The 15,379-nt window shown below is 39.2% G+C and overlaps 1 protein-coding gene across 1 annotated transcript in view; it reads left to right on the top strand.

Moving 5' to 3' along the window:
* Positions 1-15,379, top strand: part of UTRN (utrophin) — a 419,780-nt gene that overhangs the window by 146,388 nt on the left and 258,013 nt on the right. Inside the window, exons 34-40 of the mRNA XM_009282506.2 lie at positions 1,327-1,506; positions 4,094-4,222; positions 4,352-4,522; positions 5,103-5,252; positions 6,504-6,641; positions 7,475-7,627; positions 14,080-14,271. Coding sequence (XP_009280781.1) covers positions 1,327-1,506; positions 4,094-4,222; positions 4,352-4,522; positions 5,103-5,252; positions 6,504-6,641; positions 7,475-7,627; positions 14,080-14,271 — 1,113 coding nt within the window. The remainder of the gene's footprint in view (positions 1-1,326; positions 1,507-4,093; positions 4,223-4,351; positions 4,523-5,102; positions 5,253-6,503; positions 6,642-7,474; positions 7,628-14,079; positions 14,272-15,379) is intronic.

Genomic DNA, 15,379 nt, shown 5'->3' with positions numbered 1-15,379 from the left:
GCCCATGGCAGGGGGGTTGGCCTAGATGACCTTTAGAGGTCCCTTCCAACCCAAATTATTCTATGATTCTAAAATTACAAAAATATCTAACTATAACCTGCTCTCACCCATTTCACTCGAGTTTAGCAATTACTAGTGCTACACTTCTGCTGTGGCAGTATCCCTAAGACTTCTTACCAAACAAGTTTGTAAATACTTATTGAAGTATACTTACTATACATTTGTAAGCAATGCAAATAGTTCATGAACTCTTACGCTGCACCAACAGGAGGACAAGCCCATTATGTTGCATGCAAAGTTGTCCTTCCTGTCTTAAGGTTTTCTAGAGGCAATTTTAAAATGTAGTAACTTGAGTATTTATTTCTGTCTCTAAGATAATAAGTTATGATAAAATAATAAATTCTTTACTTCACAGATAGCAAGATGCTCGAGGAGCTCCAGACACTAGTTGTGATTAACTGCATTCTTCCACACAATGTACAGTGACATCAAAGAGCTTTCTAAATAGCCAGATGTTATCAATAATAATCGGTGATCTTGTATGGCAAGAAGTGCTATTTTCTACATGGAAGCCATATACTGATATTCAAGAGATGACATACAACTTAATTTGTATGTCAGTATGCATTCTTTCAAAGAAGGTGATCTTTTTTTAGATTAAAAAAAAACCTATTTAAAATCAGAGATGACTTGGAAAAAATATTCAAGCTAAAGCTATTTAGATATCTATGTATAGGTAGTATAACAATAGGGCTTCTGTAATATGTAGCAAGTGAATTGAACATATGCAGTAATGGGTGGTGGTTCTCAAAAAAACATTCAGCCTTGGCCTACCACTTTTCTCATTGTTGCTAACTGTAGAAGTACTTTAATAGGAAAAGATACAGAGAAATCCAAAGTGTCTCTTGAAAACTGCGTTCTCTGTGGTGCTTGACAGTGCAGAAAAGAACCTTTTAAAATTGGACCTATCATGTGATGTGATGCATTTGCTTTACCTACATAATGAAAAGGAACTGTGAAGATATTATAAGACAACACAAGAAAAAGGTCTCAAGCTAAGTTATTCAGGATACTTCATGCATTGTGCCCTTGCGTGCGTGTGCTCTTCCCCCCCCCCCCAAAAAAAAAAAAAAACAAAAAAAAAAAAAGAAAGAGATCACTATCTACAGAGAGTGAGTTTAAACAGAAGGTGATTCTACTTGGTTTGATTTTTCTCAAGTGAAGATCATCTATGATACTATTTGTTTCCTGTGGAGGTAAAAATCTGGCTCCCTTGCCCTTGTGATTGGGAGCAGTGTGCAGTGTTAATGGCTCCTCTTGTTTCAGAATGTGCTGAGAGAGCTGGAGAGGAGGAAAGTTGATCTGAAGAGCATCACAGAAAGCTGCACCACGCTCCAGGCTCTGGTGGAAGGGAGTGAGACTTCCCTGGAGGAGAAGCTGTGTGTCCTTAATGCTGGCTGGAGCAGAGTTCGGACCTGGACCGAGGACTGGTGTGACACCTTGTTGGTAAGTTGCACGTGTGAGAAATATTCAGGGTGGTTCTCCCTCACATCCTTGGAGCAGTTGCAGTTTTTACTTGTCTCACTTCGCTGTGATGTGAAACTTCCATGATGCCTCATGGACTTAAAGGAATGTAGAATGGATATCTAGTTACTCTGTAGATGGAGAGGTGAGTCATGAGGTTATATACAATGAGGAAGGTGGGAAACTGTTTTGCAAGTGTTTTAGATGTGCTGATAGGCATTGGTGCCATGCGCTTGGTCGTAGTGGCTTGTGCTCAGTGGGTAGGAGATGAAAATGCAGAATCTGGATGTGAGAGTCGTGAAACTATGTAAATATCCCAGGCAGACAGTTAACTTGACCTAGTGGGAATAACCTGCTTAGTTGTAGAGAATAAAACTACGTTTAACTTTTTTCCTTTTGCCTTTCTCTTTCTCCTGGCTTCAGTGCTAGGACTCTTTTCTGGGTTTGTTACTCTCCCTAGACTTTGTGGTATAATTCCTCTTTTCTGTAGAAAATCTAGCGTATGCTTAGTGAACACCTTTCACACATCTGTTGTTTTAATCTCTTTATCTTTCCTTTCTCCCCCCCTTTTATGTGCTATTGCATTACATTTTTAATCTTTTGTCCTTGTTTACAAATTTATCTCCTTGTACCTCTTCCCTGTTAATGTTTTATCACTTTCTCTTTTGCTACACCAATAGTGCTAGCCTTTTGTGTCCACTTGTTATTTAGCTCTTAATACAATTCTTGCTACCCTAGTGCATAGAAGTAACTTTCTAAACTATCCTGAAAGGCAGCATCTACCATCACACATTGACTGAGTGGGTTATGGGGCATGAAAGCATTCATAAAACTGCTAGTGGGTTTACTCGTTAACTGGTAGTAGCTGATTCTGCCTGATTAAAATGAGGGGAAAAAACCCACCAGGTTATGGAAGTGTTTTTTGTTTCATAACAGGTTAATTAAAGCCCAGAAGTTGGATCTTGTGTTTTCTATGTAACTTTCTATAAGCTCATGAATTTATTAATGGAAGTAGAAAACAAAAGGAACTAGCCCAAAAGGACTGGTTTCCATGAGGCTGCTGTGTGTGCTGCTCTTTATTCAGCCTGAAAGAAACCTCTGTGCCAGCTCCAGCATGAACAGAACATTTTTGTGTCCAGATTTCCTCGAGGCCCAGATGATGGCTGTTTAATGGACAATTGATAACTCCCTAGTGGTGCTCAGCAAAGCACTTGGGACTCTCTGTCAGCCTATTGCTCTTTCAGACAGCCCATAACTGCAAGTGTTTAAGAGTATGCCAACTCAAGGTTGAGGCCAACAGCGACTGTTTGGCTGAGTAAATGGAAGACTAAGCGTATTATACAGCCTAAAGCTGCAAGTTTTGCTAAATGGACATGAAGCAGTCTACAAGTGATGCTAGTATCAGACTGATGTTTTTAGATAGGTATTTCTGTATTGTTCAGCTAGTTATGACAATCCACCTTCAGAAGCCCCTGATACGGGCTGAAATTGTGGAAACTTTGGTGTATACCTAGATGGTGAGCTCTCTGCATCCTGTTCAGTGCCTGTTGCAGGTCATACTGTTTGTCTCATAATCCAGTGATGTCCATGTTAGGAGCAGTCAGGTAGTTTACCCTTATTTGTAAATGCTGTAAGGATGATCCACAACTAAAAACCTTCTAAATTATGTTCATGTCTGGTGATGAGTATTGTCCTTGTGCTGACTTTGTTAGGTTAAATTCTTCTTTCTCTAGGTGAAGATATAAGTTTCTTGATGTTGATATAGAGACCAATCACAGGCCTTCTCTCTTTTCCTCTCCTCCCTCTGTTTTGTTAGTCTAAAAGATCAAAGCTTAGCTACCCTTTTTTTGGGTAAGAAGCTCTGTGCTTAAGCAGGATGGTACTTCTCTGAATCCGATAGCTTTGTGTGATACACCACACAGAATAATGTGGTGTTTCTGTCTGTGGCACCTAATGTTACTATTTCTGACTACATATGAAAGCAGACCTAATTGACATGTCTACAATGTGGTGACTTTTCTTAAGAGGAAGAAATATTTTAATGTAATCAGTAAAATACCAAAACTTGACTATTATAATTTGCAGGTTTTGGTGTAATCCCCTTTCAATTCAAAAAAGACGCAACAACAACTGCATGTAATGCGTACTGTTGTATCTGCTAGTGATAACTGAAAAAATCATGGGTGTTTTGGTCAACTGAGATGATGTGGTCTAGCTGTAATGTTGTAATACCTTGTCTGTCTTTATTTAGTTGGACAAACCACTTCAGCTGTTACTGTTTCCCTTTTTATGAATTAGGAACGATAACATCAAAGGGTCTAGAATGAAAATTGAATTCTTGTAAATACTTATTGAAGGTGATAGGTACAATCTAATTTTCAGTGTTCCTTTCCAAGGTGTATCCATAACAATTTATTCCATTGATGTTCTTTTTACTCATAATGGTGGTTTTGGCAGGGATTTTTTTTGGTGTGTGGTTTTTTGTGTGGGTGTTTTTGGCTTTTGTGGGTTTTTTTGTGGATTTTTTTAAGTTTCTCACATTGATACTTTTTTTTTTATCTTTTTCCAGAATCATCAGAGCCAGCTGGAAATTTTTGATGAAAATGTTGCCCACATAAGTACTTGGTTGTATCAGGCTGAAGCCTTGCTGGATGAGATTGAGAAAAAGTCAGCAAGCAAAAAGGAGGAAACTGTGAAGGTAGGAAATGTTGCTGTCAAGTAACCACTTCTGGATTCTAAATTAAGTCAAGTCAGGCTTGCTGCCTGCGTTTTTAAAGTATTTTTTCCTTTCCTAGGATAACCATTTGCCTTTTCTTTCACTTCTTAGCGCTTAACATCTGAATTAGATGATGTTAGTCTTCGAGTGGATAATGTGCGTGATCAGGCTATCATCCTAATGAATGGTCGGGGGGTGTCATGCCGTGAACTTGTTGAACCCAAATTGGCAGAACTGAACCGTAACTTTGAGAAGGTCTCTCAGCACATCAAAAGTGCCAAGGTGAGGATAAGCAAGCCCCAAAACGTGCTTGCGGGGGTCTATGCCAAAATGATGGCCAATAGCTTTAGGGGATAGATCTTTAAGTGTTAGAACAGCACTTTGCTGCTTTTGATTCTCTTTTAAGTGTAGATATTTATGTGTGAAAAATGGACAGACTGATTTTAGACCAACTGCTTTTTTTACCTGAGTAGCAGGTGATGACTTGAGTTGCAAGGGAAAATTTACCGATAACTGTTACAAAGATTCAGAAAAATCTATATATTGCAGTACATATTTATATGAACTACAGAACAACACCATAAGCTCATGTGACTGGAGGTTTTTTGTTTGTTTTGAGACCAAAATGCTCAGATTGAAGTTTGAAGGTAGAAGCTTGGTGTAATACCTATCAACACTGTGTCCAAGCTAACTCTCAGTGTTAGATCAAACAACTCTTGCAATTTTTTTTTTTTTATGCTGATATCTGATGGTCCTACAAACTGGTATGCCTGTTCATGGAGAATTGGTTTAAATCATTAAACTGTGTGTGACAGCTCAGACTAAATTTTCAGCTTGAACAAAATTTTATTTTGCTTTGCAGATGCTTGTTGGACAAGAACGACTTCCTGTCATGTCAGAGCCCTGTGAAGTCAGAGTAGCTTTTCCAGACCTGGAAAAATTTGAGGGTCACGTACAGAATATGTTAAAAGTTGTGGAAAAACATCTGGAGTTGAGTGGGGAAGATGAAAAGGTTTGTGAGCAATGGAAGAATTAAATAACTGACTAACTCCTTTTCTATTTTGTCCACGTGTTACATTCCTCCAGACTTTGAGGGGGAATTCTGCTGAGAAAATCAAATTTAAGACAGGAGTAGAAAATGAAGGAAATTGCTAGGTTGTTGGAAACACTGCACAATTTTCCCATACTTTTCCCATAGCTGGTGCGCTGAGAGTAACTAGTCATACATCAGTCTGTATTTTCACCATGGTTTTATATAATTCAGGTAGAGAACTTTGATTTTCATTTATCTTCTCTCTTCTACCCAAAGTAGCTGTTTATAAGGAATGCTTCCTGTAAAAGCAAAACTTTTCTGTCTTTCTTCATATCTAACTGTCTGAACTTATGTTGAAATGATTACTTAATGCAGCTGAGACTCTTACTATGTATTTGGCAATTTTGGGTCTCTAATCTATTGCATTGCGTAGATATTTTTTTTTCACTTTAAATTTAAACTGGTATGATATTGAATCACAGTGCATAGGTCAGGTCAGTGGATGCTTGTGAAATGAGGTGCAAATAAGAGTGTTGTAATATGGCTCATAGCAAGTCCAAATAAGAACTTGGAACAAAATTTATCTTTTCCTGGATTCTTATCTAGGTTTTGCTATTCGCCTGTATAAAACTGTCATACTTTTATTTGCATCTTGTCCACAATAGTCTTGTTGGCTACAAAATTGGGTAAAGGCCTGCCAGGTCACCCTATCTGCCTTCCTTTTAAGCACATGAAATATTATGAACTGAGCTGGAAAGCTGAATATGTCTATGGCAAATGGCATGTATACTACAGAAAACATTTTTTTAAAAGGCCTCTATGGAAGGACCTATTGTTATAGAACATATGCTTCCCTTTGTGCTGTTGTTATATTTATTATGTTTTCATTTTCTTACTATTCTGCTCTGAGCTTGCTTATTATTGTCAAGGAATGTTTAGAATAGAAATGGAGCTGAAGTCATAGCATGCTCTTGCTGTGGCTGCCTACTGCTGGCTCATTGAGTGAGCTTCCTGCAGGACATCTCTTTATGAAGTTTATGGAATGACCAAGTTGGATTTTAGGATTTTGTAGTTGTGGAGGAGAATCTCTGCTTGAATTTTTTTGTCTCACATTTGGATAATAAAGCAACAGTTTGGTACCGTTACGGTTAATATCTGATCAGGTGATAAATTCATTTTGGAAACCATAGCTGAGCTTTCTATAGATAATACAGACCTGTGTAATTTTAGCTGGATCAAGAAAGAGCTCAGATTGAAGAAGTTTTACAGAGAGGAGGGCAGTTGTTACAGCAGCCTATGGAAGACCATAAGAGAGAGAAGATTCGCATACAGCTGTTGCTTCTGCAGAAAAAGTACAACAGTGCGCAGGTATGATTATGATAGTTACTATAATTAAAGCTCATTTATGTAGTCTTCCCTTTGGTATCCCACTTACAACCTGGTTATAACTTTTTAGTGTATAAGATTATCTGGGGAAGAGTTATATGTGCCTACACACAGTCTGACTCTCTGAATCTTTGCATTTCCAAAATACGAATTTTGTCATTCCAAAGTTTTGGGGGAGTCGTTTTGATTTTTGAAGTCCTTTTCACAGCTTCACAGAGGACCACCCTATTTGTCTTTACACAGATGGGTGCAGACAGTCGGGCATTTGCTTCACTTGTCTTTGCTGGCCCTCCAGCAAAGGTTTGTCTCCACCACCAGGCTGTGTGAAGAGTGACTACATAGAGACATGTACACAAACATATTCATTGAGTTCTCAGCTGACGAGGTTTATGTGAATATGAGTCTGTTCCTGAATTCCTCTTGCTTTCTACAGAGGGTATTATCAGCACTTGCGGACTCTAGTATGTTGTGGTGCTTTCGTACACGTGCCATATTAAAAATGTTTTTGTGTAGAACAAAGGGGATCTGTATTCTTATACTCCTTTTAGCTCACCCGTTTGAATCATATTAGGGTTGGTAAGGTCAGGTGTAGCTCAAACGCAGGGTAAGACCCTCAGTCTGGCTTTGATTACATGTCTGTGCAGTTAAATAGAATATACCTATTTTAAAGAAATAAATGGCTAGTACTGCATATTTTGGAATTTGCTTCTTCAAATGAATCCCTCCAGTATTTTTGTTTTTCAAATAAATAAGACCTATTCTGTTCACTACTTACCTCTTCTTATACCGTATTTTCCTAATATACTGCATTGTAGGAGTGCAGGTCATTTCAAAGGAGGCAGGCGGTGGAACTCTCTCCAGTGTTTTCCCAGTATAAGAAGGAACATGACAGTCTAATGAAGTGGCTGGATGAGGCTGAGCACCGTCTGTCAGGGCTGCAAGGTGTGGAAGATGAACAAAAACTACAGGTAAATGAGAGACTTTTTTTCTTAGAGCAAACAGTGAGCTTTAGAGATTCATATATTAGGGTTTTATGGCTGTTCTTTTGACACCTTCTTGGAAAGAAGTGTTTTCAAAATGACAGCATTCATTTTTCATTAGGAAACTATTTGCATATACTAGTTTGGGATTTCTACATAGTCATCATAGGTCCAAAATATCCCAGCCATCAGGCCCAAGTCTTAGAGTGTGATCTGGGCAGTGTGGTTGAATCAGGACAGTTTTTCTTGCCAGTCTTGCTCATGGGGATTACGCTTAGCTTTTTTTGATACCCTGGCTCAACCAGCCTGAATCAATGTCTGGGTGGTGCAGGTATGGTAAAAGCCTTGTTTGAGGCTTAAACTCAGTGCCTCTGCATTCTGTGGTTGGGCTATTGTAACTACTCTGATGCTGCCTTTCACTACCTCAAGTGCTTAGGGAGTGATAACTACCCTCATGTGATTGATATTACTGTACATAATGAAGATTAATAAAAATGACAAAGGTTGAAGTATTTCTGATGAGAAGAGTTGTGTGATAATTTGTGTGTGTGCGGGTCTTGACAAACAATTTCACAACTGATTTAATAGGATGTCAGGGTCTGATAAAATTTACTGCCCAGAAAGCTGTATGTCTTAATTGTTGAGGGTACAGATACTTTCAGTGTTTTTTATTCTTTTATTGTGGTTTGGTGGTTTTGTGGGGGTTTTTTGGTGGTTTTTTTTTTTTAATTCTATTTCTTTTCATCCTTCAAAACACTTTGGTCGCATGGTAATTACATTAATATTTTAGGCAATAACAGTGAGGAACCTTGTGAAGCAGTAAGTAATTTCTTGGAGAAGCTTGGGGGCTAGGCAATCTGTAAAGTACTTCTCAGTTTCTGCATATGAAGCTTCATAATTAAAACCAATCAATCTCTTTTTGACTGCTCTGTAACTTTTTAACCCAGCACCAATTAACTTGGAGGCAGGGGTAAAATGCTCTGGTTCCCTGTGAGACTTACACCACAAAATCATAATGTGGTGCTCTTCATTCGCAGCTGTAGTGCTATGTGGCTTCAGCTGCCTGTGAAAGCTGTAGACCTATGGCAGACAGTCTGCTCTCCTTGGTCACACAGGCTATTCAGTATCAGCTATGAAAGTAAACCTTTTAAATCTGCTTCTCTTTAGAGAGACTTTTTCAAATTATAAGCCTCCCATGCAGAGCTGGGCAGCAAAGATGGCCTCAGGGTCTGTTTAACCGTCCAACATCTGACCGCTCTGTTGGGTCCCTAGTGGTCACTCCTGGTGTACTGTGGTACTTGCACGTGAGCTCCTTGGGACCTGACTGATGCCAGGGATTTTGTTTGAAGGAAATGGGCATCCATACACATTTAAAGTAAAACAACATGATTCAGTTTTTCTGTTTGATCATCAGCTGCTCAGCTGCTTTGAGTGCATCAATTACCAGATTGAAAAGGGGAAAAAGGTGCACCTGGATGGTTCTTTGCTAATGGGAGCAGTCCCATTGTGCCACAGACTGGTCTTCCTTGTCACTGTTGGTCTCACTGCAGGTTGACTGGTCTTCTCTAAGGAAGTTCCTTTGCCTCCTGTAAAACCCTTTTCTTTAGGGATATACTTCAACTAATCCCTGGCACTGCTGGATCCATTCCTGGATTACTGCATCTTGCTATCTGGGTGCTGAATGCAGAATATCATGTAGATATGTATTACCATAGCGATTACAATAGGCTATTGATGGAGAAACGTTATCTTTGCTCAGATTTGAAGTTGTGTAAAAATATCCTTATACTTCCCAGATGTAGTTTCTAGTCCAGCTGAGTCAGCTAGGCTTTCAGAAAGGGACCACAACAGTTTTCATTACTGCTGTGAAACTCAAAAACTGCTGCTTTTGCTTCATGTGCCTGTGCCTCTAGCCTTCTGACATTTGAGTGGTAAGCCAGCCTGTCTCGGGTGACCTTATTTTAGTTTTATGGCTTGTTCTCTCACCTGCTTTACTAATTGATCTTGAACACCAAGAATGGTATGGGACCATACCATTTCTGAAGGGAGAAATAGTGGTCCCAAATATCATCATCTTTTTAAATGAACACAGTTGATCCAGAACTTTCTTTGAGCCACCAGACTTGACTTACCCTCAGCACCAGGGGGGATCCTAATGCTAAAATTCTGCAACAGAAACTGCCCCTCCCCAATTTTTACCATCTATTCTGTGCTTGAACACATGCCCTCCCCCTTCTTTTAGTCAGTAGGGATGTCTGATGAAGGTGGGGAAAGGGAAACCTTGGATGTATCCATAGGGCCCCCAGACAACCAAATAGCAAATTGCAGTGCTTTTTGCTCATCTCGGCTCAAGACTGAGAAGCACTAAATGAATTCTTGACCCAGTGGTGTGCAGCTGGCTCAACTCCTCACCTTGATGTAAGGAAGGTGCAGTGAGCAGAGCAAGAGAAACTAGTGCTTGAAATGAACAAACAGGGAGGGAAAGAAAGATTTCAGCTGCAAAGGTGGGGAGTAGACTCCAGTTAAGGTTTTATGTAATACATTATTTACGTTTTTGTAAATCAGTGTGGAGAAGACTTATTTATGGTGCTTGAAGGTCATATATATCTATATATTGATTGCTGGAAGTAGCTGGATCATAAATATTCCTCATCATGTACGCTTCTAGGGATTATGGAGTTAAGTGTCTCTGAAATATTGGTAACCCTTCTGCATAGCAGGTACTTCTGAATAACCCTTGTTTTGCCACAAATCCGGTAGCTGGAAAAGCCTGCATTGGAAGTTTGTATCTGCTTGAGTTCCTTCTTGTCTAACCTTGCTTTAGTATTTATTTAAATTGCTCTATTCCGACTTGGCTCAGAATGAGGGAAAGGAAAAATTAAACCTTAAATTGCAGAGGTAATTAGTTGACTGAAGTTCCTGAGAGATTTTTCCAGGTTTTAGAAAACTGTTTTGAAGTGAAAAAGATAATTTTGCAGATGGTTAGTGAATTTGCTGTTGCAGGCACAGTGCAATTTTTCCTATAAACTGAAACACAGACACCATCTTGAAGGCTCTTGAAGTATTATTCCTGTAATAAAGAAAACATGTTTGTTTGCCTATTGTGCTTTTTATAGGGAAGGTTCTGGGTCACTTAAATATGAACCGTTAGCTACATTGCCCATAAATATGTTGCTTACTGACTGCATTAATTAACCCAGAAGAACAAATAAAATGGACATGAGCTTTTAGCTTTGGAAAACCTTTTCTTAGAAAACTAGCTATGAAATATTTTGAGTGTGAGAGAGGAGGGGCAAGGAATGGTTAAAAAGTGAGCATTTCTAATCAAAAGGGTATTTATTTGGAAAGATGATAAGTAATGTGTGGTGATCTGAGATTAGACTGGGTAAACACTTTTGGTTAAAATGTTTATGTAGTTAAACATGGAAGGTAAATTATTTAATTTTATGTCAATTTCTTGAGCAGTACTTTCCAAAATCCACTTGGAAGCAAGTCAGAGCATCTCCTTGAGTTGAATCTTTGGTAGATTTTGTTTCAAAATATATTTAAGTGTAAAAGGGGAAAGGGGAAGAAAACCTGAAACCAAATTCTGAATTGCAGGTAAAACTAGATGCTAAGTATAGGAGGAAACAAATTTTTACTTGACCACTAAATTAAAATTATTTTTAGCAGCTCTCATTGAGAGGCCTTATTTATAGACTGTACACTAGTAACCGAGTAGTCCCCTTTTTTCCCCAGTCCTACATTTTTCCTAGTATTTGAGAGGCCCAATTTAATGAACATGCTGTGTCACCACTGAAATTAAAGTAGAAAAGGGCTATTAAGTCATCCAGTCAGATCTCCTCCTAAATAACCTTTGATTAACTTTTTATTTGTGGATGCTTAAGAAAAGAGTTTGCTTGCGTGTTTTTTTAATTTACAAAGAAACCCGACAAAAACCCAAACCCCTAAAAAACAGCTTCTGTGACATTTAGGTGTTTGATTTGTGTGAGACAGTTACGTCAAACTTCTGCTCTTCCATTTTTTTAGTACTTTATGCTGCATTTCAGAAGCTGCCAGTCTGCAATGCAAGGTAGAGAACAGCTGAACAATATTAACTCAGCTATAGTAAAGCACTAATGTGTTTATAACACTTACATATGTTCACCTTTAAGAAGGAGGGTTGTGAAAGGAGGAGACATCATCTCTGTGATGGGAGGCAGCTGGAGGAGATTAGTAATGAGGTGTGCTCTGCAGGAACAGCATCAGGAGGAATTCACTGCTTTGCCAAAGAGCAGCAACATGGCCCAGGATGGTGCTACCGGGGAAGCAGAAAGCTTCAGTATATGTCAGTGTTGGCAACAAGTGGAAAACAAGTTTGCTGTCTGCCAACAGATGCTGTTTTAAATCTTGAGCCAGTTTTTTCTAATAGGAGATAAAGCAACGTGTGTGAAGTAGAAATATAATAAAGTCCAGTGACCTATTCTTTTGGGTGAAGTCCAGATTCTGGACTGTTGCCTGTGTGAGAATGGGACTTGTGGGGTGATGGAGAGTTAGAGAAAACACCTTGTGAAGATGTTGCAGGCAGCTGTGTTGCAGTAGGCATCCTGGTGTTTGTTCAAACCCAGGCTTATTCGACATTGCTGGGGAAAAGATACTTTGAGTTGCACAAGCTTTGTCTGATTTCTTTGGACCTGGGGCCTCTCCTTCCACAGGAAATCATACCACTGTCTAAGCCTTGGGCTTTTGCTCCAAATTTCAGTGATGGAAGCTGACAAAATATATACAGTGCCTCAAGAAAATGTGTTTGGGGAGCATCAGGGACCAAGATGCTGGGTTTGTAACTAAAGCATATGAAGTAGTTTATGGTTTTTACTGCGGTGCTTGCCTGCTGTACTGTTACTGAATCAAAAGCAATGCTGAGTATTTTATGATGCTTGTCTGTAATACTTGTTTTCAGTAGACTCAATTTATGCTTACGTGCCTGTACATTCTATTTCTTTGGTGTGCAATGAATGACTGAAAGCATACCATGTTTGGTGGCAAAGGTCTTGTGGAAGTACAACTGTGTCCCCAGTTTCAATACAGGGATGATTGTCTACTTTAAAAAACAAAACAAAAAAACCCAAACCAACACAAAACAAATAAAATCCTTAGGAGCATTCGGTGCATGAGAAGAAATCCTGAATGGTGAATACGTGAACATACCTTTTCTGCTGCAATCCTTCTTTCTTTTGAACTACACATGCTGTGTATGTTAGATTCCAGTTCATTTGAGTGATGTATTTGAAATGCTCAGAAACATGTGGAGGAGGAAGATAGACAGGTGTTTGCAAACAACTTTGTTAGTGGGGCTTAATATTTTACTGGTTGTCAGCTGTGCTGGTGATTTGCATGTGTGTACCCAGCCCAGACTAATTGCAAAGTAAAATTCACTGGCTGAAATAGCTGTTAATGTACATTTATTCTTCACACTTTTAAGTGTGTTCTCAGCTGTTAGTAAATCATACAGTCAAGTGCTTCTGTCTCTGTCTTGCTTGACTCAGATTCACTGAGTACAGGATGGTGACTTAGAAGTTGCTTGAATTCTGCAATATTTGGAGGTGGCTTTACTTTTTCATTGCTGATTTTAAAGAACTGGTCTGTTTTCAGAGATGGTAACAGAATCCTGTTGGACAAGAAACCTTTTCAGCAAAAAACTGCTTTCAGTCTTCGAAGTATCTGCTTCACCTGCCTCTGCTACCTTTGCCAGGCATGGCTGCCTTGCAGCTGGCTTCCTAATGCTTCAGATCCAGGCAATCATTTATGATCCAAGAAAAAGCTTCATTAAATTACTGTTCTTGCTTTCTTATCTGCTAACATGGTACTTGGCTAGATAGCCTGGTCTTACCGCCAGAGCAGATAACAACAGTTGCCAAGCTCTTGAGGAGTTAGTGTCTCTTATTGCTGCAAAAAGCATTTTGGGGTACTGGTGGAGCACTAATTTATTTAAAAAATGGTTGGGAAATGTGGGTGGGGATCCTTATTGAAAAGAATGTGGAGAAGGAAAAAAGTCTGCTTCAGTAAGTCGGTAACTTCTGGGAGTCCTTAATGATAAAGGAAACAGACAGTGGGTTGTAATCATAACTAGATACAGGCTCGATCAAGAAGTGCTGGAAATGGTAAGGATCAAGGTGAGAGAAACAGCAGTGCCCTTCGAACTCCCCAGAGTTTTAATAAAGAATAACACAGGGTCACTGTGAAGCATGATATCTACCATTTTTTAACTTTTTTTTTATAAATATAGAAACAATTCTCTGCAGGACTTGCAGCTTTCTGAATTTATGCAACTTTGCTAGAAAGGCCTTTGTTTTGTCTTTTAATGTAGAAAAGTACTTATTCTGAATATAGTCTACTGATTTACGATTTTTTCATAAAATTGCTTGTTCTTTGAAATATGAAATGAACTTTCATGTTTTTAGGCAATCCCTGTCCAGCAGAGGTTAAAAGGCCACTTTGCTGCAGGGGTTAGGACCTTGCCTTTTTCGGCTGAATACTTGGTTGAAATCAACAAAGTCTTGCTGGCCATGGCTGATGTTGAACTGCTGCTGAATGCACCAGAGCTAAATACTGGCATCTACGAGGATTTTTCAACTCAGGAAGATGCACTGAAGGTACTGCATGCCTAGGCATTATATTCAGAAGGAAGAACGAGAGAAGGGAATAGCAGAAGAAAAAAGACCACCTTAGCGACTATATAGCTGTATTTGTATTTTTGCTCAGTATATACTGGATCAATATGCACTGAAGATTAAATAATGAGACAGTTTTGTGGCTGATTTTTCTTTTATGCAGAATCCAGATACAAAGTGGAGCAACGTGGAAGCTGGGTGGGAGGTTGGGGGAGAAGGGTTTGACTTCTTTTGTTGGAGGAACTGTTGTGTTTTTCGTCATGTAGTCTGCATAATATGTAGAGAAATGCTAAAGCCAAAATCCTTATGTTCCCGCTTGGTCTCCTTAATACAGCTGCTGTTCTCTCTGACATGTGAAAACAATGGCTCACATGGGAAGAGGGAGAAAGGGAGATTCTTGACTTTTGTATGAAGCTATATATAAGACAAGGGTACCTGTTCTGATTAGCAAAGCATCAATATGTGCTCAATTTTAAGCTTCCACTTGTCCTCGTTGCCAGCCAGTTGATTTACCTGTGTGATTAATAATGAGGAGGTAGTTAAGGATTTGCCCTTCTTCAAAAGGGGATGAAGAAAGTATGTTTGAAAATATTGAATCCTGCTGTCAAATGTGAGTTAAGTATGTAGAAGTCTGAGTCCTGGTTAATTTTGAGCATGCAAAGGATCATGATACAGAGATTCCCACAGAAAACATCCATTGGAGTTGGGAATTGCACATGGTGTGGTGCAGTATAGATGTACCTCTGTGGGCTGGGGAGCATAGTGCGGTCCATGTGTCCTTATATTTGAAGTAGTCGGGCTTTGCCCCTCACCTAGAGCTAGATCAGCTGTTTCTGCAGCTGTTATACAGGTCCTTTAAAAGCTTTTCAGAATTTCAGTCCATTTTTCTGACCTGCTTTTCTTTATGCTGTGCACATGCTTTCATTTTTCGTATTTGTTTCTTTGGCGTAGTTTTCAAAAGCAAATAGGGGAGTGATGCCAACCTTTGACAAAGTGGATGACTTCTGTTTTGTTGATGAGATTCTCTTGTCCCTGTTTACTCTGCTTCTGTGCAGTTCTGCTTCCCTTAAGTACAATTAGGAGTGTTTAT

Source organism: Aptenodytes forsteri, unplaced genomic scaffold, assembly GCF_000699145.1.
Source record: "Aptenodytes forsteri isolate BGI_AS27 unplaced genomic scaffold, ASM69914v1 Scaffold357, whole genome shotgun sequence".
In the NCBI taxonomy this organism is placed as follows: domain Eukaryota; kingdom Metazoa; phylum Chordata; class Aves; order Sphenisciformes; family Spheniscidae; genus Aptenodytes; species Aptenodytes forsteri.
Note: the sequence above shows the minus strand (reverse complement) of the source record. Positions and strands in the feature narration are given on the sequence as shown.